The sequence below is a fragment of the Haliaeetus leucocephalus genome, unplaced genomic scaffold (assembly GCF_000737465.1).
Source record: "Haliaeetus leucocephalus isolate CR32 unplaced genomic scaffold, Haliaeetus_leucocephalus-4.0 Scaffold162, whole genome shotgun sequence".
Lineage (NCBI taxonomy): Eukaryota > Metazoa > Chordata > Aves > Accipitriformes > Accipitridae > Haliaeetus > Haliaeetus leucocephalus.
In genome coordinates this window covers 2,492,943-2,520,026 of record NW_010972598.1, presented here as the reverse complement: position 1 = coordinate 2,520,026, position 27,084 = coordinate 2,492,943, and the positions used below count along the sequence as shown (strand labels likewise).

The following is a 27,084-nucleotide window of genomic DNA, read 5'->3' as shown; positions in this document are numbered from 1 at the left end:
GAAAAGTCACAAAATGAGTCAAAATTAGATGTCATTTAAGAGGAATAGGGGGCTACAATCCCAGATGCATTTGTACCATCTTAAAAAGAAAAGCAAATGTATATCTCTACACTGCATTACACCTAGCAAGATACCTCTAAATAAGAAATTATTTGTATCTGTACCAACAATACTTATCACGTCTATGTTGCTTCCTATACGCATATAATAAATAATCACCAGTCAACCAAAAACATGCCACCAGACAGCAGCATACAAGGCTACATAAAATTAAAAGTTGGATATTTTAAAATGCATACTCCACAATGTAATTGTATTAATATCTATTGTCTCTATTTATAAAACAATTACATTACCTGCTTACCTACAGCCTTGTACACAGATATTCTCTGGAACTGTTCTGTTCCATTCTAATTGACCATATATTCAAGACCCAAACCTACTAACTTATATTCCCAGCTTTAGGATTATATTACGCTCATACAAAATCACACTTACAAATCCTAGGTACTATTGCAAGGTTTTGATTTTTGGCAAGACAATGGATACTTTTTGGACTCAAGGGTTCTGACCTTAGAGGAACAGAGAGGAACAGATTGGGTTTCTTTTTTTTTTATCTTTAAGTGGATGTTCATTTCTGGGATAGTTTCCAGAGACGATTTATCAAGCGTATCATGAAACAGATTTCACATTGTGGTAAGACCACTACTAACACTCAGCAAGGACTTCATGCTGTGACTTAATTTGTCTTCAGCTATACACTCCCTCTCCTCCTTCTTAACATGAGCAGCAAATTTCTCTCCTGTCTCAGAAATTAGTGACAGTAAACACAGTAACGACTCTTCCTCTCAGAAAGCGCTTCTCTTTCGCGTACCTCGAATTGGTGTGTGAAAAAATTCCATTGTGATTTAAACAAACAGCTTTGTTCTCATAGAAGCACCTCAGGAACTGATGGAGTCAAGTAGTATACTTTGCTCTGCTTCCTAATTAAAACAATTACTTAAAATACAGGTGCCTGGAAAATGCTCACTGATCTTTATTTCACTAGTTCTAACCATTTCTATGCAACATCTATAGCACTTCTTTCTCAGAGATTTCCATGAGATAGCCAGGAAGGAAAACCATTTTCATAGAACCCCTGAATATATTTCTGTACAGTTGTTCTTCCTTAGACATATTCTAGTCTTGTCTTCCTACAAGGCTTTGATTATGCACATAACAGATTTCAGTGAACCTATGTTATTAATCACTACTACAGATGCTGCTTATATCAGCTTAGAAGTGTTTTTTTTAAGATGATATATTATGCACTGTCTCCATGGGCAAATATATATGGCATAAACACGCATGTTATTTATGCTTGTGTGTGTGTGTGTTGGAGGGGGTTATTTTCTCTCTTTTCTCTAAGTACTACTCATTGTTGCTGATATAAAAACAGCATAACAAAACATAATTATTAACTGGTGTTATGCCAGGAAAAACTGGCAAACTACCTAAAGTGAAGCTGTGATAGATTGCGGAATTCCTGCTAATTTCAGGTTGATGTGAGACTGATTCAGGGCTCCCTTTTCACCCCACATTTTCCATGAATGTTACATGTCCAGTGTCCAGAGATTGGGTGTCAAGGTTGGCAAACTAGGTAAATTTTTGGCCATAGTGAAGGCAGTAAGTTTTCCCATACTCCTCTTAAAAGTACTCATACTTGAAATGTGCAACCCTGTTCCACTGAAAACACTAGCAAAATCTTACACATGAGGAGGCTAGGAGGAAGAAGGTGTAGGAAAGGGAAGTACTTTCATGACAAAACAACATCATAGGTCAAGTTAGGGACAAAATTGTATCTATGATCAACAAGCCCCAGAGCTATTTCTCTGAAAACATGCTGAGCTGTAAGGCCTTACACAGCCTTTGGGAAATAGGGTATCATCTAATTCAAACTGTGCACTTCATGTGGACAAACAAGTAAGATGAATGTTCCCAGCAATCTCCCATCTCACAATAAGAGAACAAGTAGTAAGATTTTTGCCCATCAATGCATGACTTCTAGACCTATTTCTTTTGCAAATGTCTGTGAAAATAAGCTTTTCATATCTACTGATTTTAAAGGAACTGACATTTATGATGACTGTTTTGCACACAGATTACTTCAAAAGACTTTTCAATGGGTTTTCAGTATAATTCAGTTTCCTAGAACAATTTTGCAAAATTGCCTCAGACTTTCTTCACTGTATTTTCTTCTTCTTACTAATGCTCCCCATGGCAATCGCCACTGAATTGAAAGGTAAACGTATGAATACAATTTTTTGCTGCTGTTTGGTTAGGAGGAAGCAATAACTTTTAAATGAGAATCTGTTGTTCTGTTTAAAATAACCAATGAAAATAGTTTCACGTTTTGAAAAGCTTTTAATTCTGACAGTGATTTATTAAAGATCTGATATTAACACATGCCTTAAAATGAAAATGGAGAGCATAATCATCTTGGAGCATTAAAGTTATTGGAAACAGTTCTTAATTTTGTTCATTCATTTTTCATTTCACGTGAATAAGAGCATTGAGCTCTTATTTGATCCCAGCCTACCACAGCTTGTCACATGGCCATTCTGAGCTTCAAAACTGCAATGCTGTCACCAAGCTGGTTTTCTATACAATAAAAAAGTTCTGTCAAATTTTAAGCAGCTTAAGAGCACCCTTCTCTGACCATCGTTACAATCCCAGTGATGCAGCCAAGACAGACAGGCAAACAAACAGAAGCAGGAGGTGAAGATATGGAAACAGTGCTCAAATAACCACTTTGGTTTTCTGAAATGGGAAAGCATACAAAGCACCACTCAATCAGTTAATTATCTCACTACTTTGAAATGACTGTATGTACAATCTTATGGTACAGCTTAGTCAATCTCTTCTGCTCATGACTCTAAAAATCATGAACATGATATCAATAAATAAGAGAACCAGCCTTCTCCTTAAAAATACCCACTCCCAAAAGACCACGAGTATTTGAATGCAAATCAGTCTCTCTGACAAAGTGATGAATGGAAACAACACAGAAGAGAGATTGGTGGTTTAAGTTCAAAACAACTATTCATTTGGGGATAGAGGATTATTAACTTTTTATTCTGTCCTGGGTTTGGCTGGGATAGAGTTAATTTTCTTCCTAGTAGCTGGTACAGTGCTATGTTTTGGATTTAGGATGGCAATAATGTTGATAACACACTGATGTTTTAGTTGCTGCTAAGTAGGGCTTATCCTAAGTTAAGGATTTTTCAGTTCCCCATGCTGTGCCAGCGAGGAGGTGCACAAGAAGCTGGGAGGGAGCATGGCCAGGGCAGCTGACCTGAACTAGCCCCAGGGATATTCCATACCATAGACTGTCATGCTCAGTATCTAAACTGGGGGGAGTTGTCCAGGAGGGGTGATCGCTGCTTGGGGACTGGCTGGGCATCGGTCAGCTGGTGGTTAGCAATTGCATTGTGCATTACTTGTCTTTATTGGGGTTTATTTCTCTCTCTGTTTTTTGTTATCTCCCTTTTCATTACTACTACTACTACTATTATTATTATATTTTATTTCAATTATTAGACTGTTCTTATCTCAACCCACAAGTTTTACTTTTTTTCCTGAGAAAATTAACTCTACCCTAGCCAAAACCCGGACAAATTCTCAAAAGTTCTGCTTTGAAAAGTGAAACTGTAAAGATGGCAAGTCCCAGCTCATATTTGCCCTTCTGAATGGGCACAGGAAAGAGAATGAGCCAACTTCTGTCCTTCATGTACTGACAGAGATCTTTACATCAAAGCATTTTCCTAAGACTGGAACCTCATCAAGGAAGTGAGCATGCACTTTTAACACTGAAGGCTGTGTTTGCAAATAATAAGAGGATGATTTGGTATAAAGAAACCAGCAATAATTCTACTATTAAATAATACCTGTAGGAGAATGCGAGAAAAGGGAGATGAAGGAATGGAGAGAACAAGAAAGTAGGAACCTGTCATCAGCCCAGCACTGGAGACACTGAAGGGGGCGGGGGGGGGGAAAACATTCCAGAAAATTAGAGGCTTGGGAGATGGGAATCCCAGCTTCTCCCACATGGTTAATTTATTCTGGAAAAGGTATCAAAAATGGAAATTCCAAAAATCCTTGTATTTACCTATAATGCAACATTACTTTGTTTCAAAGGTACCAGATGATTGAGGTCTTATGCTTTTGTAGGTTTTTTCCCTGTCAATGCAAGTACTAGAGCTTTCTCTTTTATCTTGTATTTCAGGTAGGTATTCTCCAGCACTGAAGTGGATAAACCTATCAACTCATTTCACATGCAGCACTGAAAAGTCATCAGATGCTAACGACTCATTAGTCAGCTGGGAAAGATCAAAACTAATGACAGATGAAACACTCTTTCTTGTTATTAGTCCCCTGAGTCATCCAATTCCCACTGTACCATTCTTTATATTTTGGTGACTGCCTCTATATAACAAGCAATACTGTTGTTGCAGGTAGCTCCTGTGATTCATTCTTTGGGCTTACCCATCTGTGATTTGTGGGTGAGATGAGTTACTATGACTCTGCTTTCCTCTGGGGCCTCACACTACATCTGACCAGGCTACTGAGACTGCCAGTCTGCTTTTCAGCAGGATTTTTTTCATGTTTAAACACATAAATTCTCTATTTTTACCACGCATAGTACTACTAGTGCTTAAATGAAGACTAGTAATTAATGATTTTACGAATACATTTGCTAATCAAAGTGCAACCTTTCTTTATCTTAACAATTTCCAAGGTAGAAGAGAAATAAGCATTTTCTGAGAACAGGAAAAGCGACGAATAAAAATAGCATATGATGGCAATAATCTTTCTAAAAAATGGGAAAATGCAATGTCTATATGGAAAAGGCACAATATCAGCTTCACATCTCAGCTTCACATTCTCATTCCTAACGAGAAAAAACTAAAGACTTCACATGGATTATATTTTCCTGGGAAAGGTAAATAAATCTTTTCACTTCCTCTTTAACTCAGAAGGAGATATTAAAAAAACCTCACCTTTCTACTGATCTCTTTCTCCTATTTTTGTTGGTTGAAGCTGTCATTGCTTTCCAAAATTATTGAGCCATGCATCAGAAACAGCCAGTAACAACTAGTATGAACATGCTTTCCTTGAATACTTTTTATTCTGTCTCTGCATGTATTCTTTAATTGAACTTAGATTTCTTATGGTTCTCCCGGCTCTTTCAATAAAAAAGCTAAACAGTGTCCCTCAATCATGCTTACACACTGCTCAATTGGCACGTTCTCCACAGATTTTATTCATCACCAAGTATATCCAAGTATTATACACTTTAAAGTCCTATAAAGCATCGCACTGATATTCCATAATGACTGTAAGACACCACTATATCACTACATCTGTCTTAATGAAATATCCATGTTATGATTAGCTTATGAAGCTTTCAGTACTAATACTGACCGACCAACCCACCCGCCCACCCACCCCTCAAAGACCCCCAAAACAAACTCTTGACTACTGCAGTGCTTTATCTGTAAACTCTGAATGCTTCTTTCTGTTTGAAAGTGAACAGCAAAACTTTGGTATTTACTTGCTGTCTCTCCTTAGTAAAAATAAAAATGATATTTTAGACCTCCTTCTAATCCCTATGATTCATATGTCAGACTCCCTACATTCATCATTTCAAGCAATTTTTTTTATCCATTTCCAGGCCTAATGGTGAACCATGTTCCAGGCATATTGCCTTCTTTTTATTCCTAATACTCTAATGAGTGTTAGTAAAGAAGGCACATGACAATCTTCATGCAATTATTATTGTTGACTGGCAAGATGTCTATATAAATTGTTGTCTTCATTCCTCCAAAACATTTTAAAACCATGGAGACAACAGCAAGCCCTCCTCTTGTCATAGAGGGGGGTCTGCATTACTGCAGTCTAGTCAGCCATCAATCACTGGTTTAAACATGTGCCTTCTGAAAACTGAGTGCCCATGACTGTGGTCATCAGCATTAACCATAGAAAGTGACTTAGATCCATAGACAGGGATAACTAAAATTTTGGCATTAAACAGTCAAATTTCCCAAGAACCACATAGGAAACTACTTCAGTGTCATCTTCAAGCCCAGCTTTAGATGCCCAGATGTGTAATTATGCTTAAAGCTACTGAGAAAACTGACTCAATCACTCCTTCAAGGAACTTCCAGTTCACCTGACTTGTAATCAGTTCGGTTCAGATATAGTTCAGGCTCTGCTAGATGATACACGTTTAGAACAATGCAATTTTTAAAACACAACTTCTGGTGTGATTTTCACACTCAAGAAATAATAATAATGTGAATGGGCATAAGCAGAGTGTATTGTTCATAATAAAAATAGATTATTCCATTCTCAAACACAGGCAACTCAAACAATGATGGTTTACACCATAGCATTGCTTACGTGCTTAAGCAGTCAAGACTAAAGCGATAATACAATTTCCAGCAGAACTTCCATTAACAGTGACCAGTGTAGGATCTAAAATATAATCTAGCAAATCCAGTTTCAGCCATTAGCGTACTAGTTTTCTGCAAAGCTATCTATGCAAATCCATCTATTTGTTGCATTCAGTCTGAGTCTACTTGCAAGTAAGATTGTGGATGACTCAGCTTGAGGTGAACCATCACTACAAAGACCATCTGCTACAGTATATTGTACGTTCTCTCTGTTCAAAGACCTAATTGTACTTACGCTGACAAGCACTAGCTGGATGAGTTAATTCAGCGAGACTCTGTAAAGACTAGGGTTTTTTACAAAAAACATTTTTGGCTGAAATCATAATAGGCATACAGTATACTGCTACAATGGTCCCAGAAGGCAGTGAGCTAGTGTCAGGATGAGTCAGTATGGAATTATGCTGCAAAAGCCATGTGTAGCAGTTATTTGACTCAAAAAAACCCCCAGAAAAAAAAACCCAAACCAAACCCCAAGAAACCCCAAACCAACAAAAAAACTTGGGCATGGAGACTGTAAATACCTGTTCTGCAACAGTGAATGATGTAGATCTTGATGTAAAATAAGCTTTGAGTGCATGAAACCATTAGCTCATCAGACCCAACAAGCTACAGTACACAATAATTCTGAGGTGTTTGATATTTATTCTTACTTGTCATGACATAGTAAAATACACCACAGATGTTCACTGATAAGCACAACAGGTTGCAGGTCTGCAAGCGGTACAAGTAAAAGTCAGAGTAGTGAGCTCCCAATGCTGTACTTCCACTGATTCTTTTATGCTGAATCCCATTTGGAATTAGACAAGGATGCATTTTTCCCTCTCCAGTAATTATTTATTTCTATGTATAATAAGCCCCACCATTTCTGTTAAAGACTTTGTAATATACTAAGCTGTTCACCATAGTTATTTGCATAAAAAGAGGTATAATTTTATATAGAGTCCTTTATCAAAATAACTCAAATGAGCATCATTAACATCATTAATGCTAAACAGCTAGGAAAAATCTCTCAGCACTAAGGATTTTTATCTTGGCATATACGATATATTGGAGCTCAGTCAAGGACTGAGGTTTTTTTCACAATCCATTTCACCTCCTGCTTGTAGATGACTGGAATACTATTAACCAAATTAGTCTGCAATTCACCATCTCTAGTGAATTTACACCATAGATGAATCTGCTGCATAAAGTTAATCTGACACACTCCTAAAAGTGGATACAAATATGAATAATAATTAGCACACATCCACAGGTTTGTATTCTTTTTCATCAAATACCTTACGAAGTCATTTTACAGCATATTTTAATCAGGTAAAGACAAATAAATGATTCACTTTTGAAAGATTTCAAGAAAGAAATTGAACAAAAATAGTGTGTTTGAATTCAAGCAGCTTGCTCACAAAAAAGACTGTACAAATATCAACATCAAGCAACTTATTTGCTCTCTGAATATATGAAATATAAAGCAATATAATTCATCATTTTTTTCAAAATTTTACAAGGTGAAATAATCTTTAACTTAGCATTATTTTTCTTTGTATTTTTCTGAAGCACAACAACATATAGAGCCTGTAGAGATTTATCAGTCTTTGAAATGTTTCTCTGTGTGGATATTTTACTTGTAAAAACGTTTAAGGAATGACTCAGTAAACCATAGTATAATCACATCATCCTATTTATTATAATCACAACATTCTATTAAAAGGTTAAATTCAGATACCATTCCCCAGCCTGATTTTGCTAATGCAGTCATCCTTCAATAGATATGGTCAGTAATTCTACATTAAAAAATGGAATGAAGCTGCGCCAGGGGAAGGTCAGATTGGACATCAGGAAAATGTTCTTCACTGAGAGGGTGGTCGGTCACTGGAACACAGTCCCCAGGGAAGTGGTCACAGCACCAAGCCTGTCAGAGTTCAAGGAGTAGCTGGATGACACTCTTGGTCATGTGGTTTAGTTTTAGGTAGTCCTGCAAGGAGCAGGGAGTTGGACTCAATGATCCTTATGAATCCCTTCCAACTTGAGATATTCTATGACTATGAAAAAGTGACTGCTCTTTCAACTAGTTTTTCACTTGCTGTTTTTAGAAGCAATACTATGAAATAAAAGTAAACAAAAATAAAAATACCTCTCTTGTTTTTATAATAACATAATTAAAATGCTAGCCCAGAAGACCCTATTCCTACAGGCAACTTATGGACATCCTTAATTTTTACTAATTGTTTAAAGGACTCTTACATGTCTTTTCTAAGTGCTTGCAGGAACTTGACTTAACTGTGGTAGACCTACCCCTTTTGCTTCTCCTCACAAACAAACAATTGCAAAGTTCCAGTTTTTATGGGACTTAATCCTGGACAGATGGCTGGGTATAATACATGCTTTTATGCACAGACACACAGAGATAGATATATATATATGAGCATATAGACATATATACGTACTTTTTAACTGGAGAGCATCTGCTCTTGATTTGAACATTTTCATATGGATGCTTTTGTGGGCAATAACAGTACTACAAGGTGTTATTATATACATTTTCATGATTACCATCATGATCCTTAGACAACAATATTCCCATGTTTCCTAGCAATCAATAGTTATGAGTTCAAGCTGAGAGTCATTTGCTACATAAACAAAAACTCCTAGCACATTAAAGGAAACCCACTACTCTCAACACGAAGTTTTGAGGAGTTCAGATTCCATTCAGCACAGAGAGCTGACAGAAAAGTAGATTTATTGAACTAAAATGACAGTTGTGCTGTTCTAGTGGGTTTTTTTAGTCATGTGTAGCAAAAATTACTGCCCTGGTATTTGAGGGAGAAAATCTGCAAAGGTCAAAAGAAATGAACTCTGCTATGCATTTTCTTTCCCCCTGCAGCTGATAAAGTTAATGCCTCAATATAAAAGTTGTTGTACAGTGACTGCTATGTACTACTGTATATATATTCTAACACAATCTTAAGTAGTACAATGTCTATTCCAGTAAAAAAAAAAAAGTTTTGGTAAATAATGTCTCCTGCTATACAAATAACCATAGTCTGTCTAATCTGAAATCCATAGCACACAAGGTAAGGCAGAGAATAACAATTAATATGGATCATTTAACATGATGGCATGCTCTACTAACTCATGGGAAATAAAGGTCCATTCTTCAGAGGCTAGTTTTTGTACAAGCAGTTTCTAAAATCACAAAGATATTTTGTTCACTCTTAAGACTCTTTCCTTCTTTGCGCCAGAATTGTTCACTACGAAAACCAAGGGTTGAAAATTAAAGTATAGAATTCTTCTTGCTGTTCTGGACAGTAAAAACGTCTATAAATACTTTCTATGTAAGGATTACCTTTGCCTTTACAAAAATTGCAACTGTTACCAGAGTATGGAAAAAGTAGGTTCAACAATGGCATCTATTTCAAAGGAAATCCATATGCATTGGTAGCACAAAAAGATACATATCCACATATATAAACCCATAAATTGATATAAAAGTATGTAAATAAATGAATAAACATATTATACTAGTTAATTAAGAAATTAACAGATTTTTGTGCATATGACTATACTGATTTGGATTAGCTATAAAGTTTACAGCTGTCTTGCAAATCACCACAGACATCTCAGTCTTAGCTTCTTTGGCATAGGCAGCCAGCTACAAAAGCAGATCATAAACATTGTAATAAATGTCTACAGCCACAATTCTGTATCAGTTGCAGAGTGCAGTGATGATTTTCCTTTTGTGCTGCTGCTATGGCAGTTCTTATCTTCATGTACTGGCCTGTACACTAAACTCATACTTGCCATGAAAACAGGATAAAAACTAGATCTGAAATGCAGAAGCTCTGCAATAAAAACATTGCCATCTTCAGGTAATTGACTTTTTGTAGTAAATTAAGTAGTCCCTTCACTTAATTTACAGGACAAGAACATCTCTGTGTAAGCCCACTCGAATGTGCAAGAAACATCAAAAATTTCTGTAATTAAAGTATTCAAAGGATAGTCAATGTCTCCTCCAGACCAGATGACTGTGAATTCCCCATAGCACTCAGTTAAAAGTGTTTTCCATTTGAGCATCCCCTTACATAAGGTAGAGTGGAAACTTTAAATAGCATGAAATTCACTTTGACTCTTACCAGAAAAGACACTGGGGATCTTGGAAAGAAAACTTTTGACAGTACGAATAGGAATCCCATTTTTCTCATCTTGCATGCGGGCTATGACGTCTTCCATCTGAACAAAGAGAAAAAAAAAAATAAAAGAAAGAACGAATAAAGAAATCCAGAATTATTTCCTAAAATAAATTCTCACAGAAATTCTAGATCAATCTCTCAGAATGACAGGTCCACTACTGCTATTTCTTTTTTAACTTATAATTTATATTCTATGTTTTTACTGAAAAGGCTGAAAAACTGCAAGTAATTTATTCATGGACAACAGTAAAAAAAAAAAGTATGTGCTCAAAGTCTTTTGAGAAAGAAATACCAACACAGAACAAAGACATTTAGTTAAAGTTGTTAAAAGAAGTAGTTAAAAACCATTGCTGGATATAGAACTTCAAGTTTTGATTGTATTACTGGTATTGTACCACACATAAAAGCAAAATAGACTCATGCAGCCTTTTAGGGGACTGATACAGTTCTCAAAAAGGGTATTCAAAACAAAAATAGAGCTTTTAAGTTCAAAGCAAAAATTCCTTCTTTTCTTTTGAGAATAGGAAAAAAAAATACAACATGATGCAATTTTGCATCCCTGGAGAGAGCAGAGCCAGAAAAATAAGATTATTTGTAAGTAATGGAGTGGGTATAAAAATGTTTAAAATAATTTTGGTGTGGGTTTTTTTAATATATTTTTCCATGAGCTTATTTTTTCCAACTCGATTTTTTAGGCTAATTTGGCTTGTACATTTTATAAATGATGCCCGACCCAAAGGTTCACGTTCACGTGAACTATGAACAGCAAGCCCCTTTTACTGGAAAACATAAAGAATGTTTACAGTCATTGGCTGACAATGCCAGTTTTGATTCTAGCAAATTTCCTAATTGAAGTTTACACATTAGATAACTTCCATTTTTCTTTCTTTGACTATCTATCTTTTCAAAATATTCAATGATATTGTGATAAAATGAATTACAATATCCTTCCTTTTTCCTTAAATGACCAACATACTCCATATGAAAAACTCCGTAAGACAAGCATTTTATTTTATTAGTCAAATCTTAAAGAAAAAATTTATCTCACCTCTGTCCCCCCAACAGGTTCCCAAAGAATTCATTAAATGTTTGTAGCTGGGTTGTGTTGAGAAAAGAGACTAACAGACAAAATTCTGTTATACACCTTTTTTCCACAGAAGTCAGATGACCCAAATCAGCAAACAGCAAATCAGCATTAGTTGCAGCTGTGCATTAATTGGCCCAATGGAGGAGTTGTATAGAGCCAGGAAAGGGAGCTGGGGTCACTGGTGGTATACATAGGGAAAAAGAACAAAAATCCATACCAAAAATGAAAATGAAATCAGTTAGTTCAACTGCTCATGAAAAACCTGTTTATACAGAGGGTGTCTGGAGGTTCACATGCTCTGTGTACTTATGGATCATACATTAACAATACATGGAACACAAATCCAGTGGCATAGTCCAAAACAGAAAGTACACAGAAGAAGTAGATATTATTAGTAAGATGTGGAAGACCAAGTCTATTGTTCAGAATTAAAAAAACAATGTTCATTGTAATGACTTTCATCTGACGTGGAATTTGATTATTTAAATAGAAAAGGCTATTAATAATGTTCTGAAGAAATTGTCAAGCAGGCAAACTGTTGTCTATTAAATGGAATATGTCCCTACCTTTATTATCCATATAATAAGTGAAGGCTTGTTTCAACCCCTTTTAAATTCAGTTGGTAAACTGTCTTATTAAGCCCTTAAATGAATAAGAAGTCACTCAAATTCAAGTGAATATCTTTGCTTTAAACGATAAAGTAAATTATAACCATAGGTGCATGGTCTTCTATGGAAAGGAACAGAAGTAAATTTGATGATAAATTCCATACATGCAGCGTAAGCTTATAAGAATATTGCTAGAACTGCAGAGTGAATAATAATATATGTTACACTGGGAAAGGTATAGAAGACAATTCACACATAAGGCAACATGATAAAGGTGTATTTGCATTATAATAAGGATTACTACGAATGTAGGACACAATCCTGGAACATAGTATTACAGGGAGTGGTAAGCAGTTACCTCTTTCTCAGGAACACACAAGAGTGCAAACATTTAATGCCTAGCATTCCTACTGCTGTCAGTAATCAGTCTATGATTTCCTAAACTTGCTTCATGGACAAGATTTAATCTAAACTGTATAAAACCCAACTCTGATAGGGACTGTAGCTCTGGGGGAATTCTTTGGGTTTGATTAGCAAAGTGAGCTCTAGGATGTCTGCACTGCAAAATTACACCTTCCCCTGCATGTCTAGCTCAGATTACTGCTCCATGTCAGGAGTGAACACCCTCTGTGCAAAAGGCAGCTCATATTCCCGACAGCATCATTGTGAACTGCCTGGTTAATTCAGTGTACAAAGGTTACTGCAAAAGTGAGTGGGAATGTTCTGAAACAAGATACAATACAACAGTAGACTCCTAATTAGTTATAGTTGACCTGGGATTCTGTACATTATCTGTTAGACTACAGAATTCTTATTTGTCTTGTCCCTTTTTGTGCAGAAATCTAAAAGGTCACTTATGTTTTGTGGTCATCTTAAATCTTTAACATAAGAACTCAAGAAAATGAAGGGCAATTTTTTTTAAAAACAGCTTCAGTTAAAGATTCAAAACCATCTAATCCAACATACGCAGGTGCACAGTTTGACTTTCAATATACGTACTCCCTATTTCTGTTTTAGCTGCTTTAAATTCAGCAAATGTATAATCTCTTCCACTGAAAAACATCTAATTTAATTATATTTGGGAAGCAGCACTCAAGGCACTTCTCTGTCATTCATCAACAATGACCTAAGACAATGAAAAGGGCAAAATAGTTTAATTAGAATGATGAAAGAAAATGTCATCTAATTTTGCTAAAGAAGTCTAATCTGGGAAACACAAGCTGCTGCCTGATATAATAATTTTCCTTCCTGACGTATCATTTTTTGCTTCTGAGTCACATGACCCAAAAAGTGAAATATAAGCTCCTTTACTTCACCTCAGAATTAAGCTTTATCAGTTCTTTTTTTATGTGCTTATCTGGTTACACCTGACTGGCTCTAATCATGCAATGGGATCTTTTGCAGAACTCAAAGACGACAAATCCACAAACAACAACTGCCTCCTGATCATTCTGCAAATGAAGCTCAACGTGCTTGAGAAAAGAAAGTTGTATAAGCACATCTTTTATCTTCTCAGTCATCATTATACACAATTAACAGGGAAAGTGTAGCTAGAACGAAGTTCACAGTGCAGCAAGGATTCTACAGGAGCATTTCTAAATGAATGTATACTTCAAAAAATGTTCCATTTGTTTACCAGTGAGGCAATTCTGACCCTGACAAAAACTCACTAACATTCTGATGCACCGGCAACTCAGACCAAACTTATAACATTAATATTTAAAACTTCACTCATGTCCTTATGAAGATAATTTGCAATCTTCATCTTGACATGTAAGGACTCTGTGAAATCTATTTCAAAGGCTAACTCTATGACAACAGTGACAGTGCATCTTATGTGAAGCGAAAAGAAAGGAGATAGTGATATCCTGCAATAGAAAGGCTACAGGATATAGGAGCCGTTGCCTAATAATGACCACTGACTCGGCTCCAAACGCACTGGGAGCTAGGCATGGAGACATGCATGACTTACCCTAGGGGCAGAACCCGTACAGAACCAACAAGCCCACAGAGTCTGTAGTGTCTGGCCATGGGGAAGAGAGATTAAAAGTTATCAAATGGGAAGTGAAGGTGATGTTTCTCAGTCATGTATATTGCTAAAAGTCCACTAAAGGACTATACTTATTAAGTTTCCCTTCTTTGATAAGATCATAAGAGGTTTCTGCCATATGGTGTATGATTCACCTCTTCTATCTTTAATCATCAGTTGTTACCCAAAGGTATCTGTCTTCCTCCATTATTGACAATGGATGTCTTGATAACAAACCAGGACTAGTATGATTTAGCTACTTACAGCTAGGTGAAATAAATACAACTCCTAGGAGCAGAATTTTTATGGTTCCTTAGATTTCAGTGCCATGTGGTTTGGGAAGACTCTGATCTTTAAATTTCTAAATCTAAATATGAATTTCATTGCTAATCATGCACACATCTTGCAAAAATTATGCCCTTGCACCATAATTCAGCAACCCTGCTTCTTAAGTGTGTTTTTTAATGAATTCAAAGACAACAAAAGTCAAAAGCTCAAAAAGTCTGTCAGTGCAGAACAAGAGTCTTTTTTTTCCCCTAAAAGCAAGCCTAAATCAACTCCACATAAAGACGGTCCCTAGATACAAGGATTCCAAGAGTAGAAAAAGAAAGCAATGGTCTGCAACTAACTAAAGTTCAAGAGATACATGGTAAAAGCTTGAAGCCTTGACCTACTCACACATTTACAGATTTTTGTTACTAAAATTTCAGTGCCAGGGAATTAAAAGTACACCCAGCAATACTAGAATGAAACTAAACATAATTTTGTACTCAGTTATTGTACCTCAGAACAGGGGATTGCTCTTATGTTGAGTGTACTGGGATCCACCCGCACTACAGCTTTGTTAATTTTGCTAAAATCTTTCTTCTTCATTTTACCCAAATGCAGGGGTGGAATAACCCAGTGGAGCCTACTACAAACCCCATCCAAACTTGTTAACAAAGTACAACAAGTTACAATATGTAGTAATTTCTTACACTACTCAACAAGCTTCCCTAGACATTTTTTTCCCCTCCCTACTTAAACCCGTTTCAGAGTCCGAGTTCATTAGTGCAGCTGGCCAGCAGGTTGCAGGAGGCTTTCCTTAGCCAGCCCGTGTGCAGAGACATACATGAAGCAACACGGGCTGAACAAAACCAGCAAGGTAGGAGAAAGCTGCAAGGTTCCTTACACAGTAATGGCCATTCTTTCTGTTTTCCAACACATGCTAACTATGCAGAATAGATAGATATATTCTCATCTTGTTATTATTATACTGATAATGAATTACCTGTAAGTGCTTTTGCTTTCAACAGTACTCCTCTCTTGAAACTCCATCGTACTACATAGGCGCTGTCTCACACACTACCAATTATACTACAAATTTTCTGTTGAGATCTCCATCAGCTAAAAAGCCTGCAATTGCAGGATGCAGAAAATTTGTAAGAAAGTATTTTGTTGTGGCTCACTGAGGCAAAAAGTCTGTATATTTACATGAATGGCTAAATTGCCCCATCAGAGTTACACTTTAGGAGCCTCAGACTCTCTGTCTTCCCATGTGAGCTGCTCTTTGCCTGGACTACACATGCCAACAATCACTGCAATATCCTTCTTTAATTGAATCATCACAGAGCCACCTGAGAGCTGCCCAACTCCGTGAACCAGGGGGCTTTGTTCAGCTAGTCAAGCTGCATCACAGAGAAGAAAAGAGCACAAAATACAGGAACTACAAGTCCCAGGAGGCTGCACTGACAAGCACAGATACAGGCAAACTGATTGCCAGATAAAATATTTCAGTGTTGCTCACCAAACTAAAGCAAATCATCTCAGGTCAGGAGTGTTGACAACTCTTTTTCTAAATCAAGTGTGTAGAAATGAGATGGTTTGACATCTCTCTATCAAAGATTTTAGAGTTTTCCATTTAATGCAGAATTGCGTTATTTCAACTCTTCCTTCCTACTTGGGATGAAACCAAAGTTTAAAACATTCACAAATCCAGAAAAGTACATTTAGATTTTTGATTAAAGTACAATGCTGAAACATGGCTTAAAACATGCAAGATTAACCAAACTGTTAATGGCAGTCATGCATGAACTATCTGAGCTTGCTGAAAAAAAGCAGTCAGTCAGGAGTTCCTCTAAGTCAGCAATATTGCTTCTCTGGTCTACCAATACAGGGAACTGCCCTAAGTACTCTCTGATGAACGTTAAATTAGAGAATAATTTACTCAATGAAAAGAATACAAGAATGACTGGTCTCATCCTTTTCTCTTTGCTGAAGTAATTATTTGACACCATAAAATCAAATGACAAATCAACACAATATACTAGCAGTCCATGTTTACATTAAACGAGTGCAGGGCAAGCTTTTGTCATTTCTTAAGAATAATTTAGGTTATTTTTAATTAATTTGAAAATCAATGCCAGTTCCATGCCATTATTATTGAGACCTGATTTTTTCCTAATCAGATGAACAGTCCCACTGGGCTTGTCCCTGCCATCAACATTGTATGTTCACAACTGAACTTCCATCAATGTGATAGACTCTACACACTTTGCTGATTTAGAACTGTGCTTTTGGAATGATAATTTTAAGTATGTTCTTGTGTTACTTATGCAGCTAAAACGCTTAATCAACAAAACCAGCATTTCATTTTAAAAGTGCTTATAGTTTATTACAAATCATACAAATAGTTCTTTTGCTTTTCGTGCCTGTGCCTTGCCCATTTTGAGCAGTTATACCAAATTCTGGATATCAGAAGCAGAGAAGAAGAGAGTCCTAGGGACAATGAATGAACCTGCACTTACAGAGACACAGCTAGGCTACTATAAAAGAAGAAGTATCCACCTTCCAATAGTGCTGAATTATCTAATAATAAAGTTGATGAAAATAAATCCCTTCTTAGATATGTTCTCTCAAAGCGGAAAAAAGCAAAATCTTCATGTAAAGTTTACTGAAATTACATAGAATACACAAAATCAGTTAAGTTATTGGCAGCTCAAATATTGATAACTACTGCATAGCAAAGAATTTTCTACAAAGTTACTTTACAACTTTTTATTTGGAAGAGAGAGTATCTGAGGAAGAAATACACTTTCACAATTAAAAATGCTGAAAAAAAATAAAACAAATGGTCTGCTGAAACAGAATGTAGTTGACCTCTTTTTAATACTTTTTGGAAGAAGGATAACTTAAAACCACAAATTGAACTCCTGTGATTAACCTGTAATCATGTGGCCTGTTTGGAAGCTACAGCTATCAGTGATCCCTAGATAAAGAATGGCTAAAGGTTAATCCCCATCACATAAAGCTGTACAGTAGTGAATGGAAAATATTGAAGATACCATATAGTACATTCTGTAGATAGTGATTTATGCCAATAAGCCATTCTTTTTTCTCCCAGGGACAGCTATTGCTGAGCTAGTGGTTTGATGCACCAACATGTCACACACTATGACTTTTTTCTCTGCCTCATACACTGGGTAAACTGGAGATTTCCCAGTAACCTTCCATTTCCACCACCACTCTATGGTTTCACACAATTTATTTCTTACTGTGCCTTCTTTGCATAAGTTGAACTGAAAACATTTAATACTGCATTTCACCCCCCAAAAAAGTGCTTCTTTATTCTAATTCACAAAATAGTGCAAATTTTCTCCTGTCAGTATATTTTTTGAAGAATTCAGCATGTCAGAACTATGTCAACAAACCTATAGACAACATGGGCTATCACTTCCATTTTTTTCAATTAGATTAATTTTTGTCTCATCTAAGAGTCCTACATCTAAATATGTAGGACATACATCCAGTTCACTGCAAGTATATTAATGCTATATGGCTGGACAGTGAACAGCAGACTGAAATACTTTCTAAAAGCTACTCAGCTGGTATTACAGAAAAAACACATAACTTTGGGGGAATATATTCAGCTTTGGAATCAAGAAAAAGATTATAGAAAACGCTATGCTAACTATACGAAAAATCAGGTAGGTGGCAATTCCAGCTCCCTGGCCTTCATGAAAATGCAATTTCAAACAACAAAAAGAATGTATTAAGTAAGGACAAAGACTGTATTTTTTAAATTAACCACTTGAAGAATAATTCAAATATTCTTTAAAATTGTTTCATACTATTAATACTTCAGATTTTATTTTTACTCTGGCCTTTCCAAGCCAAGAAGCATTTTCTATATTTAGGAAATGTCACAATCAGACACGGAAAATATAAAAATCTATGCACTTATGCAAAAGTTACCATTTTAAATGAATGGTTTTCATGTTTAAATTCCAGACAGATAAAGAAAAGCATTTTGGTTTATTTATCTGTTTTTCTTGGAACTTAGAAATTATTAATTAGAATTAATTAGAAATACAACTTTCTCAAACACTGAATGCTAGTGTTGCACAACCAAACCAGTGAAAGCTTATCCAACAGAGTTAAAAAAACACACCCAGATGATGAAACTTCAAAACCACTGAAGTCAATGGTAATTTTGGAAACTGTATCTCTGCTTTCAGTAAAATCATTATTTCCATCACAGGTGTGAAACATTGGTTAGAATGACAGAAGAAAAGGAAGCATCACTATGGGTACTTGAGAAGGAAACATAGCTTGATACAGGAGGTCATGGTGAAAGAGTATTTATATTAATGGAGGAATTTCTGTAAGAATACTTCATTCAGAAAAAAATATAAATTTTTCAAAGCAGCTAAACCAATAAACAATATTTATTAATTTGTCAGGCCATGATTTGAGCTTCTAAACTGTGCTACCAGAGATAGAAATCATGTTTCTTAGGCAAAATACATGTTTTTAAAATATGGTCTTTCAAAGCCAAGATGTTTCCTGAGTTGTATGGATCATTTGTGATATGATGGTCCTGACATTAAAAATGGGGTCTCCTATATATTTCAGATACAGACAAGCTCAACTGGAAACCTGACCTCTCAGATCCCAAATGGACTTTCAAAACAGTATTACAAAAATTTTCAAAAGGTTTGGAGTTTTTTCCGAGGAACAAAAGCAAAACGTCAAAATTCAACAGAAAAAACCCAGAACAGATTCTGGTACTGTGGTCAGTATACAGGCTAAGATTTTAAAGAACAAAACACCAGCACACATTTTTGTAGGAGATGTAAATCAAGGACTAAGTTAGCTTATATGTAGCTAACGCAGATACAAAAGTGAAAGGTAGCTAATGGCACATTTTGCCTTCACAAAAAACGTTCACGAAAATATTAGCTATAGGATATAGCAAAGTCATGATATATTCATCTACCTAAAAAAAGTGACATTCCTCTGGAGAATACTTGTATTTACTCCAAAATATGTCATTTAATTCTAAAGTCCACAAAACCAGATGTTTTCTAAATTAGTACAGCTTTCTTACGTCATCTGTTACTAATGGTATTAAATCTAAATTTGTCTAGTTGGAATCTCTTTTCCTCACTTCTCAGATGATCCCAAACATTACAAAGCCACATCAGAGCAGCAGATCATTTTAGAAGCAGCTCTTGTTGAGCAAAGAAGAGACCTTTTAAAAAAAAATGCAATATCATTACCCTTCAAATTCTGAAGAGGGGAGAAGTAATTACAAGAAATGTTTAAAATTACATTGACAGAAATAACTTTTCAGGGTAAACAATGATATGAAAATGGAATACAAATTTAGAAAATTAGCCTGCATATATTTTGAGGTTCTCTAACCTGCTCTGGACAATAGCTCATGCGGAAGCTGATTAAAGCACAGGATCACTTCTCCATTCACAATGAAACTGCAAGGAGGAACACTGGTATCACAGAATCATAAAACAGTTTGTGTTGGAAAGGACCTCCAGAGATCATCTAGTCCAAGCCCCCTGCAATAAGGAGGGACATCTTCAACTAGATCAGGTTTCTCAGAGCTCCGTCCAACCTGACCTTGAATGTTTCCAGGGATGGGACATCTACCACCTCTCTGGGCAACCTGTGCCAGTGTTTCACCAACATATGGAGAATATAAAGCCCAAATAGTCTGGTGATTTCTGCATTGCTTTCTGCCCTGTGGTGGGAGAAGACTGAAGGAGGCAAGCTGGTCTTCTGCTAATATTTCAACAACTAGAGAACTGAGATACTGTATAAAAAAGAAATTTCTAGTTCTCTTAGTCCTTTAAATTGCTCTAAGGTGTTAAACTCCATTAAATACAGAAATACAACTGCTACCATCAAATCAGATTTTTACCAGTAACTTTTAAATTATGCTCTTGTAAAAAAGTTGTTCTTAATAATTGTATTACAGTATGGTAAGCTTTCAGTATCAATTATATTTGGCATTTTAAAAAAATGGGCTGCTGATGTAATACGGTAATGTAGCATTACATGACAGATGGATTGGTTTCACAGTAGTCTGTTCACCCTCTGTTACACAACTTATTTGAAAACAAATATTTTATTTTACCTAATCTGAATAGACAGAAACTAGGCAGTCATGGATATTCTGGCTGTGTTGGTTCTTAAAGCTTGTCTAATTCGCCCCTTTTCCCTTTAAGAACAATGTAAAAGGAAAACAAATGAATCACTGAAGTACTGATCTGCCAAGTGAACAATACAGAAAAAGAATGGATAAAGCCCACAGAAAATACAATCATGATACATTCTATATGCAAAAAACACATCAAGAAGAGTACTGAAATGAATGAAACAGAGCATTTAAACCATTTTCCATAAAAATTTAGCTACCAGCGTTCCATTAACACCAGTATGTTTTCTCCTCATTAAAAATCTTATTACCATCTCCTTCGAGCCAGTAGAAGTTCCAGGCCTGTTCATCTTTTTACTACTTTTGAAAGCATCACACACAGTAGTTTTTTTCATGCTAAAAGGGAAACCTATCTAATATAGCTCTTGCTAGTAGCAATTTGGGAACTGTAGTACAAACTGTAGGTTTATGTAAGACAAGCAAAGCATAAAAATATTAGCCTGCCCTTCAGTGACAAAATGAGGTATTTCTCAAGGTCAAGCAACATTTTTTCATCTCTCATTAACTGTACAAATTAGTCAAGAGTCTCACCAGAATATGACAAAATTTAAGAAAAACAGGTCATAGGTGTTCTCATTCAGCAAGGAGTAATAAAAAAAGAAGTTTTACGTGCATTTTTTCAACAAAAATTGGGAGGAACCTATGTGGAAGGTAAAACCTCTTTTTTTTTTTTTTTTTTGCAATGGGTTGTACAGTTTTGAGATGCATTTTAATTTAAATGGGAAAAAAAACCACCTGAAATGTGAGTATTTGCTATGAAATAAAATTATGAAAACAAATATTACAGGTGAAACAAATGTCTCCATTTTATAAAAGGTATTTCTGTCATCTGTTGCTGAAGAGCATAATTAAATAAAAGAGCAATTGAAACAATGAAAGGTATTTTCCAAAGAATGTCAAAATTGCCACCATTTGATTTATAATTTCTCAACATTTCTAGAATTATTCCAGTATAGGATTCTAGCTATATCAGCCTGATTCTAAGACAAATTTAAAATCCTATTTTCCTAAGACAGAGTAAATGTTTTTATGGTATTCACAAAATCCTGGCATTCTCCTAAAAATTACTAAAATCATAGCAAAAGTAACTTGATTAACAGAATGTAGCCCATTGCTTGCTTTAGCAGTTATTTGGAAGAAGAGAGCTGAAATTTTGATAAGGGTTTTTTGATTCTACACAATGAACAGGCAAAACAGAAATGAAAGTTCCTTGTTTAAAAATGAAAGCTAAGTTAGCCATACTGTTTTACCAAAGCAGGCTTTTGCAGGAGCTTTCTTAAAAGGAATCTCTGATAAAGTGCAGTAGCGCCAGTCCGTCAAACTCCATTAGAGCATCTAATTCCATCATATGTAGTCACCTCATACACACACACAGACCCACTTCTTGGCTTCTTCTCTTAAAATTAAAGTTACCTGATTTCCAGAAGCCCTACCCTTCTCCATCTGTTGAAAAAGGACCTAGTTTTTTCTCGCTCCTGCTTACATTGCTGTATTTTCACAAGGATCCTCTACCATGTCTTGCTACAGGACCAATTTCAATAAAGCCTTATTCATCAAAGTACTTAGTAAAAGTTAGTAAAAGTAAGTTAATTAGTAAACTTTAAGGCGGAAATTTTCTAAGAAAATGAAAGTAACTAAATACCTAGCTCACATGAAAAACCAGTAGACTGACATATCAAAACACAGTGACATAGTGAGGAGTGTGTACGTTCCAGTGCTTTGTGAAATAGGAGCCCATTCCAATGTGACATTTCCTAGTTTATATTTTGGCTGGTTGCAGTATAATTAGCAAAAGTAGAACACATTTTGTGATACTTCCTTTCAGTGTTATGTAACAATTACATCAACTCTAGCACTCCATTGCACTTGTTCTGAAGGAATTAAGGAAATAAAAAACCGACTATCTCCCTCTGTCTTATTTATTTTTTCTCTGTTTTTAAAAACATGAATTTGTCTTATGAATTCATGTTATATTTTTACAGAACATCTAATTATACTTTAATTTCCTTGGGGATAAAGGAAGTAATTTCATTTAAAAAAGGCTATTTTGCCTTCAAAACACTAGCTTTTGAATTCTGATGATTTAGACACTTTAAAGCAAATCAGGTCTGAATGTTCTGTACTTGTCCAATTTAGTCATAGTTTGACATTTACTATATCTACATTTTATTTTTCTTTGCAGTCATACTCCTTTTGATTAGAAATATTCTCTGTCTTTATTGTCAAATAATGTTTGTGCCACCAAAGAAAGTAGAGCAATAGTCATTAACAGATTTGAAATATGTGAGCTCTGAAAACTGTGAACGATGGCTATAAAACCATTTGTTTAGTCTATCTGATAGACAATTAGGAAAGGAGATGCTCTTTTGTTATAAACCAGTTTCAGTATTCACATACTATTATATGTATACAATGAGATGAGAATAATATTAAAATCAGACACACTGTAATTTAGAACCAAAAACTGAAAATGGATTTGAGTGAATTAAAAATTTAAAAAAAAATAAAATCAGGATTAAAGCCCACAAATTCATTTGTGCAATTATTTTTTACTCTGGAAAAATTTAGGCAAAACACTGCCTGAAAGAATTAAGTGAGAAATGGTATTTTTCAGCCAAATTTTATTTTGCCAGAAGGACAGAGTCATTCTGTATTAGTTATGGTGAGCAGAATTTATGACAGAAGGCACAATGGAAGTCTGCATGCCATACACACCTTTCTATCAGCCATAGGGTTGGACAAGACATCTCAACTCAATCTCAAATCTCAAATCTGTCAGCTGATGTGTACTTGGTTAATTCAAAGAGTTGGAAAAGTCAGAATCTCTGTACTAGATCCAGTTGGATCTAACTGGTAGCTTGAATGTTGGTCTTGGAAACCTTGGATCACAAGTTTCATAGAAAGTTACTCTCAGAACAGAGAAACTTGATTGTAATAAAGGCATTTCTCACTCGAAGAACCCCAACTCTTTTTGAAGAGCATTTTTTCCATCACCAGTTTATCTGTTTTACCAGTTTAAAGGATGGAAAGTAACAGGGTTTAACAACTAAAGCACTACTTCAGATAGTCCTTTATCTGTGCTATGGAGCATTTAGAAGTACTTATTTCACACTCCAAATATGTTAAAGATTAATAACTGCTAGAAAAAATGGGATACTTACTGGAAAAAACATATGTCCCTATACAGAGGGATTACCCTGCAACGGAGATCTACACTAATAAAATAAAATAAAATAAATAGAAGTAGTCTGCAAGCATCTACCCCTTCCAAGCAAAAAAAACAGATTCCTACTTTTGGCTGAAAAGAGTAAACACATTACACAACTAGTCTTTACCCAGGCAAAATTAAGGGGCTGCCAATGACATGTACAAATACGGTAAACCATAATTCTGATGAATTGTTTCAAACAAGGTGGGAGAAAAGTAAAATACCTAAGCACATCAACAGTGATGATAAGATTCCTCAGGCATTTGGAAAAAAAAAAAGCAAGTTGCATTTAGCAGATGAATGACTTGACTAGGACTTGGGAATCCTTGGTTTTCTTCTCCACTTTGCCACCAAATGATCTTTGGCAAGTCACAGTAACCTCCTGTGGCTGAGAAATCCAAGACACAGTTAAGGAAACCACCGTTAACTAAACAATATTCTAAATACTTTTGATGCGTTGGAGCATTGTAACTCTGGATAAAACTGGAGCATTCAGATTTTCAACAGACTGGAGTTCCTTTCAGTTTCCAGAAAGCTGCAGAGTCATGACTTTTTTTTCCACCTTATCTCTTCTCAGAGGCATATATCAAAGCCTACTGTAGTCAGTGAAGGCATTTTCTTTTATATTTTGGGAATAAATGCTAGCATCTCTAGGCACTGGTCTTCTAAATATTAACTACTTCATGACTGGCACAGCATATCTACTCTTTTCCTATCAAAAGCTGAACTATTTATAAAGTTCCAGAAATTAAATTTAAGAGGTTGCATACCATCTACAAATCCACAACACTGAATCATTTCTGTATAGTTCTCCCTGACAACTAAGTTAACATCTAGGATGTTAAATGTCTTCAATGCATTTAATATATTAAATGTGACTGAGAAGTTCATTATTCTGAAGGACCGTGTTTAGAGACATATTTGTTTACTGTATGCCTCGTTGTTCCATCCTTATCTTATCACATCTTGTTACACTACATCATGTCTCAAGAAAAACATGAGGATGAACTCATACACTGAAATTGCTTTAAATGGCTTTTATGTGTTAGACAAAGCAGAACGGGAGGAGGAAATAGTGAGGAGGACAAGGGAAACATCCATCTTCATTATCTTTTTATCCCTTTTGAAACTTAAAAATGCAATCCCATTCTGTGTAGATTTGCATTTTAGTTTATGGTCAACATGTACACTTATCAGAATTTATTTCTTGGTACATAATCTTACTTAAAGATAATTGGATAGAATCTTTAAGGTCTAATACTGAAAACTGCAGTTACAAAAATATTTACAATTTTTGTAACTGCACTTACAAATTCTAGATCCATACTAGATAGGTCAGGTAACAGCACTGTATTCTTGAAACCTATTTTAAAATAAATCTTTACTTAAAGATAAAAAAATTCCCCCTTGGTCATGAGTTCTAAAAGTGGTATCTAAGGAAGTCTTCTAACATCAAGGACGTCTTTGTCAAAACCCCACATCTGATTGTTATGACAAAAAATTAAAAATTCTGACAAAACACAGACATTACCTTTCAACCATTTCTTCCTCTGATGTAGTTTCCACCATATACTGACCATGGTGCTTCTATTATTATCTCAAATATTTTATATATCTGTTTTCATAAGAACTGATGTTGCAAGTTCAGAGTTAATATAAAAAGATGCTGACCAAAGAGGCTGGAAACTCTGGAAATTCAGAGTAAATCTGCTGAGATTAGACTGAGGACAGCAGTGACATCTAACACAGTATAAAGGGGTAAAAGTAATAAAAATATTAACTGGAACAACCTCTAAATGCTATTTATCCAGCATAGGTAGTCATGATATCAGGACATCCATGATCCACTCGGTTCAAGAAAACTGTCTTGAACATATTAATACCTACTGCATACCTCTTCAGTACAGCCTAATGCAAACTGAATTGAAGAGACTTTTGCTTCAGGAAGAGATCAGGTTCCATTTTGAGTTGGTTTTGCCCTTGGTAATGTTTGTAAACTCCCAGAAGTGAATTTAAACCTTGGCATGGCTTTAGAAATTAGTTCTAAAATGTCACTGAGAGTGAAGTAAAAAATACATGTTTAAACTTTGTTAGAAAGAGCAGACAGGCTGCTTTTTTGTCTTTCTGCACATGGCATTCTTCGGTGAATGTTCTGAAATTATTAGCAATATCAGCCAAACTGAATTAATCTGAGACATATCTACTTTTTGTTTCTTACTCACTTCATTGAATTTGGTGTAATGTAACTAAAGGTCCATTTCTCAAATCAAATTTACCTCTTCAACAAGTAGCATTTGATAAACTACCTTTAAGGCCAATTGCAATGAACTGTAAATTATTTCCCTTTCATGGGAAGTTTGCTTTTAACCCTTCCTGTACAACTGCCCAGTCTCTGCCCAAAATAATGTGCTTTACTACTGTTTACCAGTCCCGCTTAGCACTAAATCATAGGTATAGGGAGCTGGTAGCTTTGGGACTACATGCTGGTTTCTAATTATTTTAAAGCTGGTCAAACATGTTATATCAATAGCTCTGCTTAACTTGTTTTATAGAAACAGCAGGACCATTTCTCCCATTATACATTCCTACAGTACTTCAACTCTGACATTCATTCCAAAGCAGTAGTCCATTCTCCATATCCAAGTAGTTGTGGACCTCACTTGATGATGCTAATGAAGCACTGTGCTTTTTGGACCAGTAGGAGTCTTCTGCACAGACAGCATATTTGAAATTTTCCACCCAGAACAGTTAATGCTGAATTCTGCTCTCTACATACCATCAATTTTGTGCAATCTTTCCACATGGAACCAAACTGCGGCCCTACTTTTGCAGAATAGATCTTTATCCCAGTATTTTTATACAGTACAGATATATATATATACACACATATACACACAGATGCAGCTAAGTGTGATTTGTATTCTGTGTTATAAAAAAAAGTCTTATAAAATTTGATGTAAAAGGGCTTGCTTGGGGAT

At 35.5% G+C, this 27,084-nt stretch overlaps 1 protein-coding gene across 2 annotated transcripts in view; it reads right to left on the bottom strand.

Moving 5' to 3' along the window:
- RGS7 (regulator of G-protein signaling 7) overlaps positions 1-27,084 on the bottom strand; it is a 261,391-nt gene that overhangs the window by 134,298 nt on the left and 100,009 nt on the right. For both annotated transcript variants that reach the window (XM_010562608.1, XM_010562609.1), the window contains exon 2: positions 10,622-10,718. In XM_010562608.1, the coding sequence (XP_010560910.1) occupies positions 10,622-10,718 (97 nt within the window). The remainder of the gene's footprint in view (positions 1-10,621; positions 10,719-27,084) is intronic.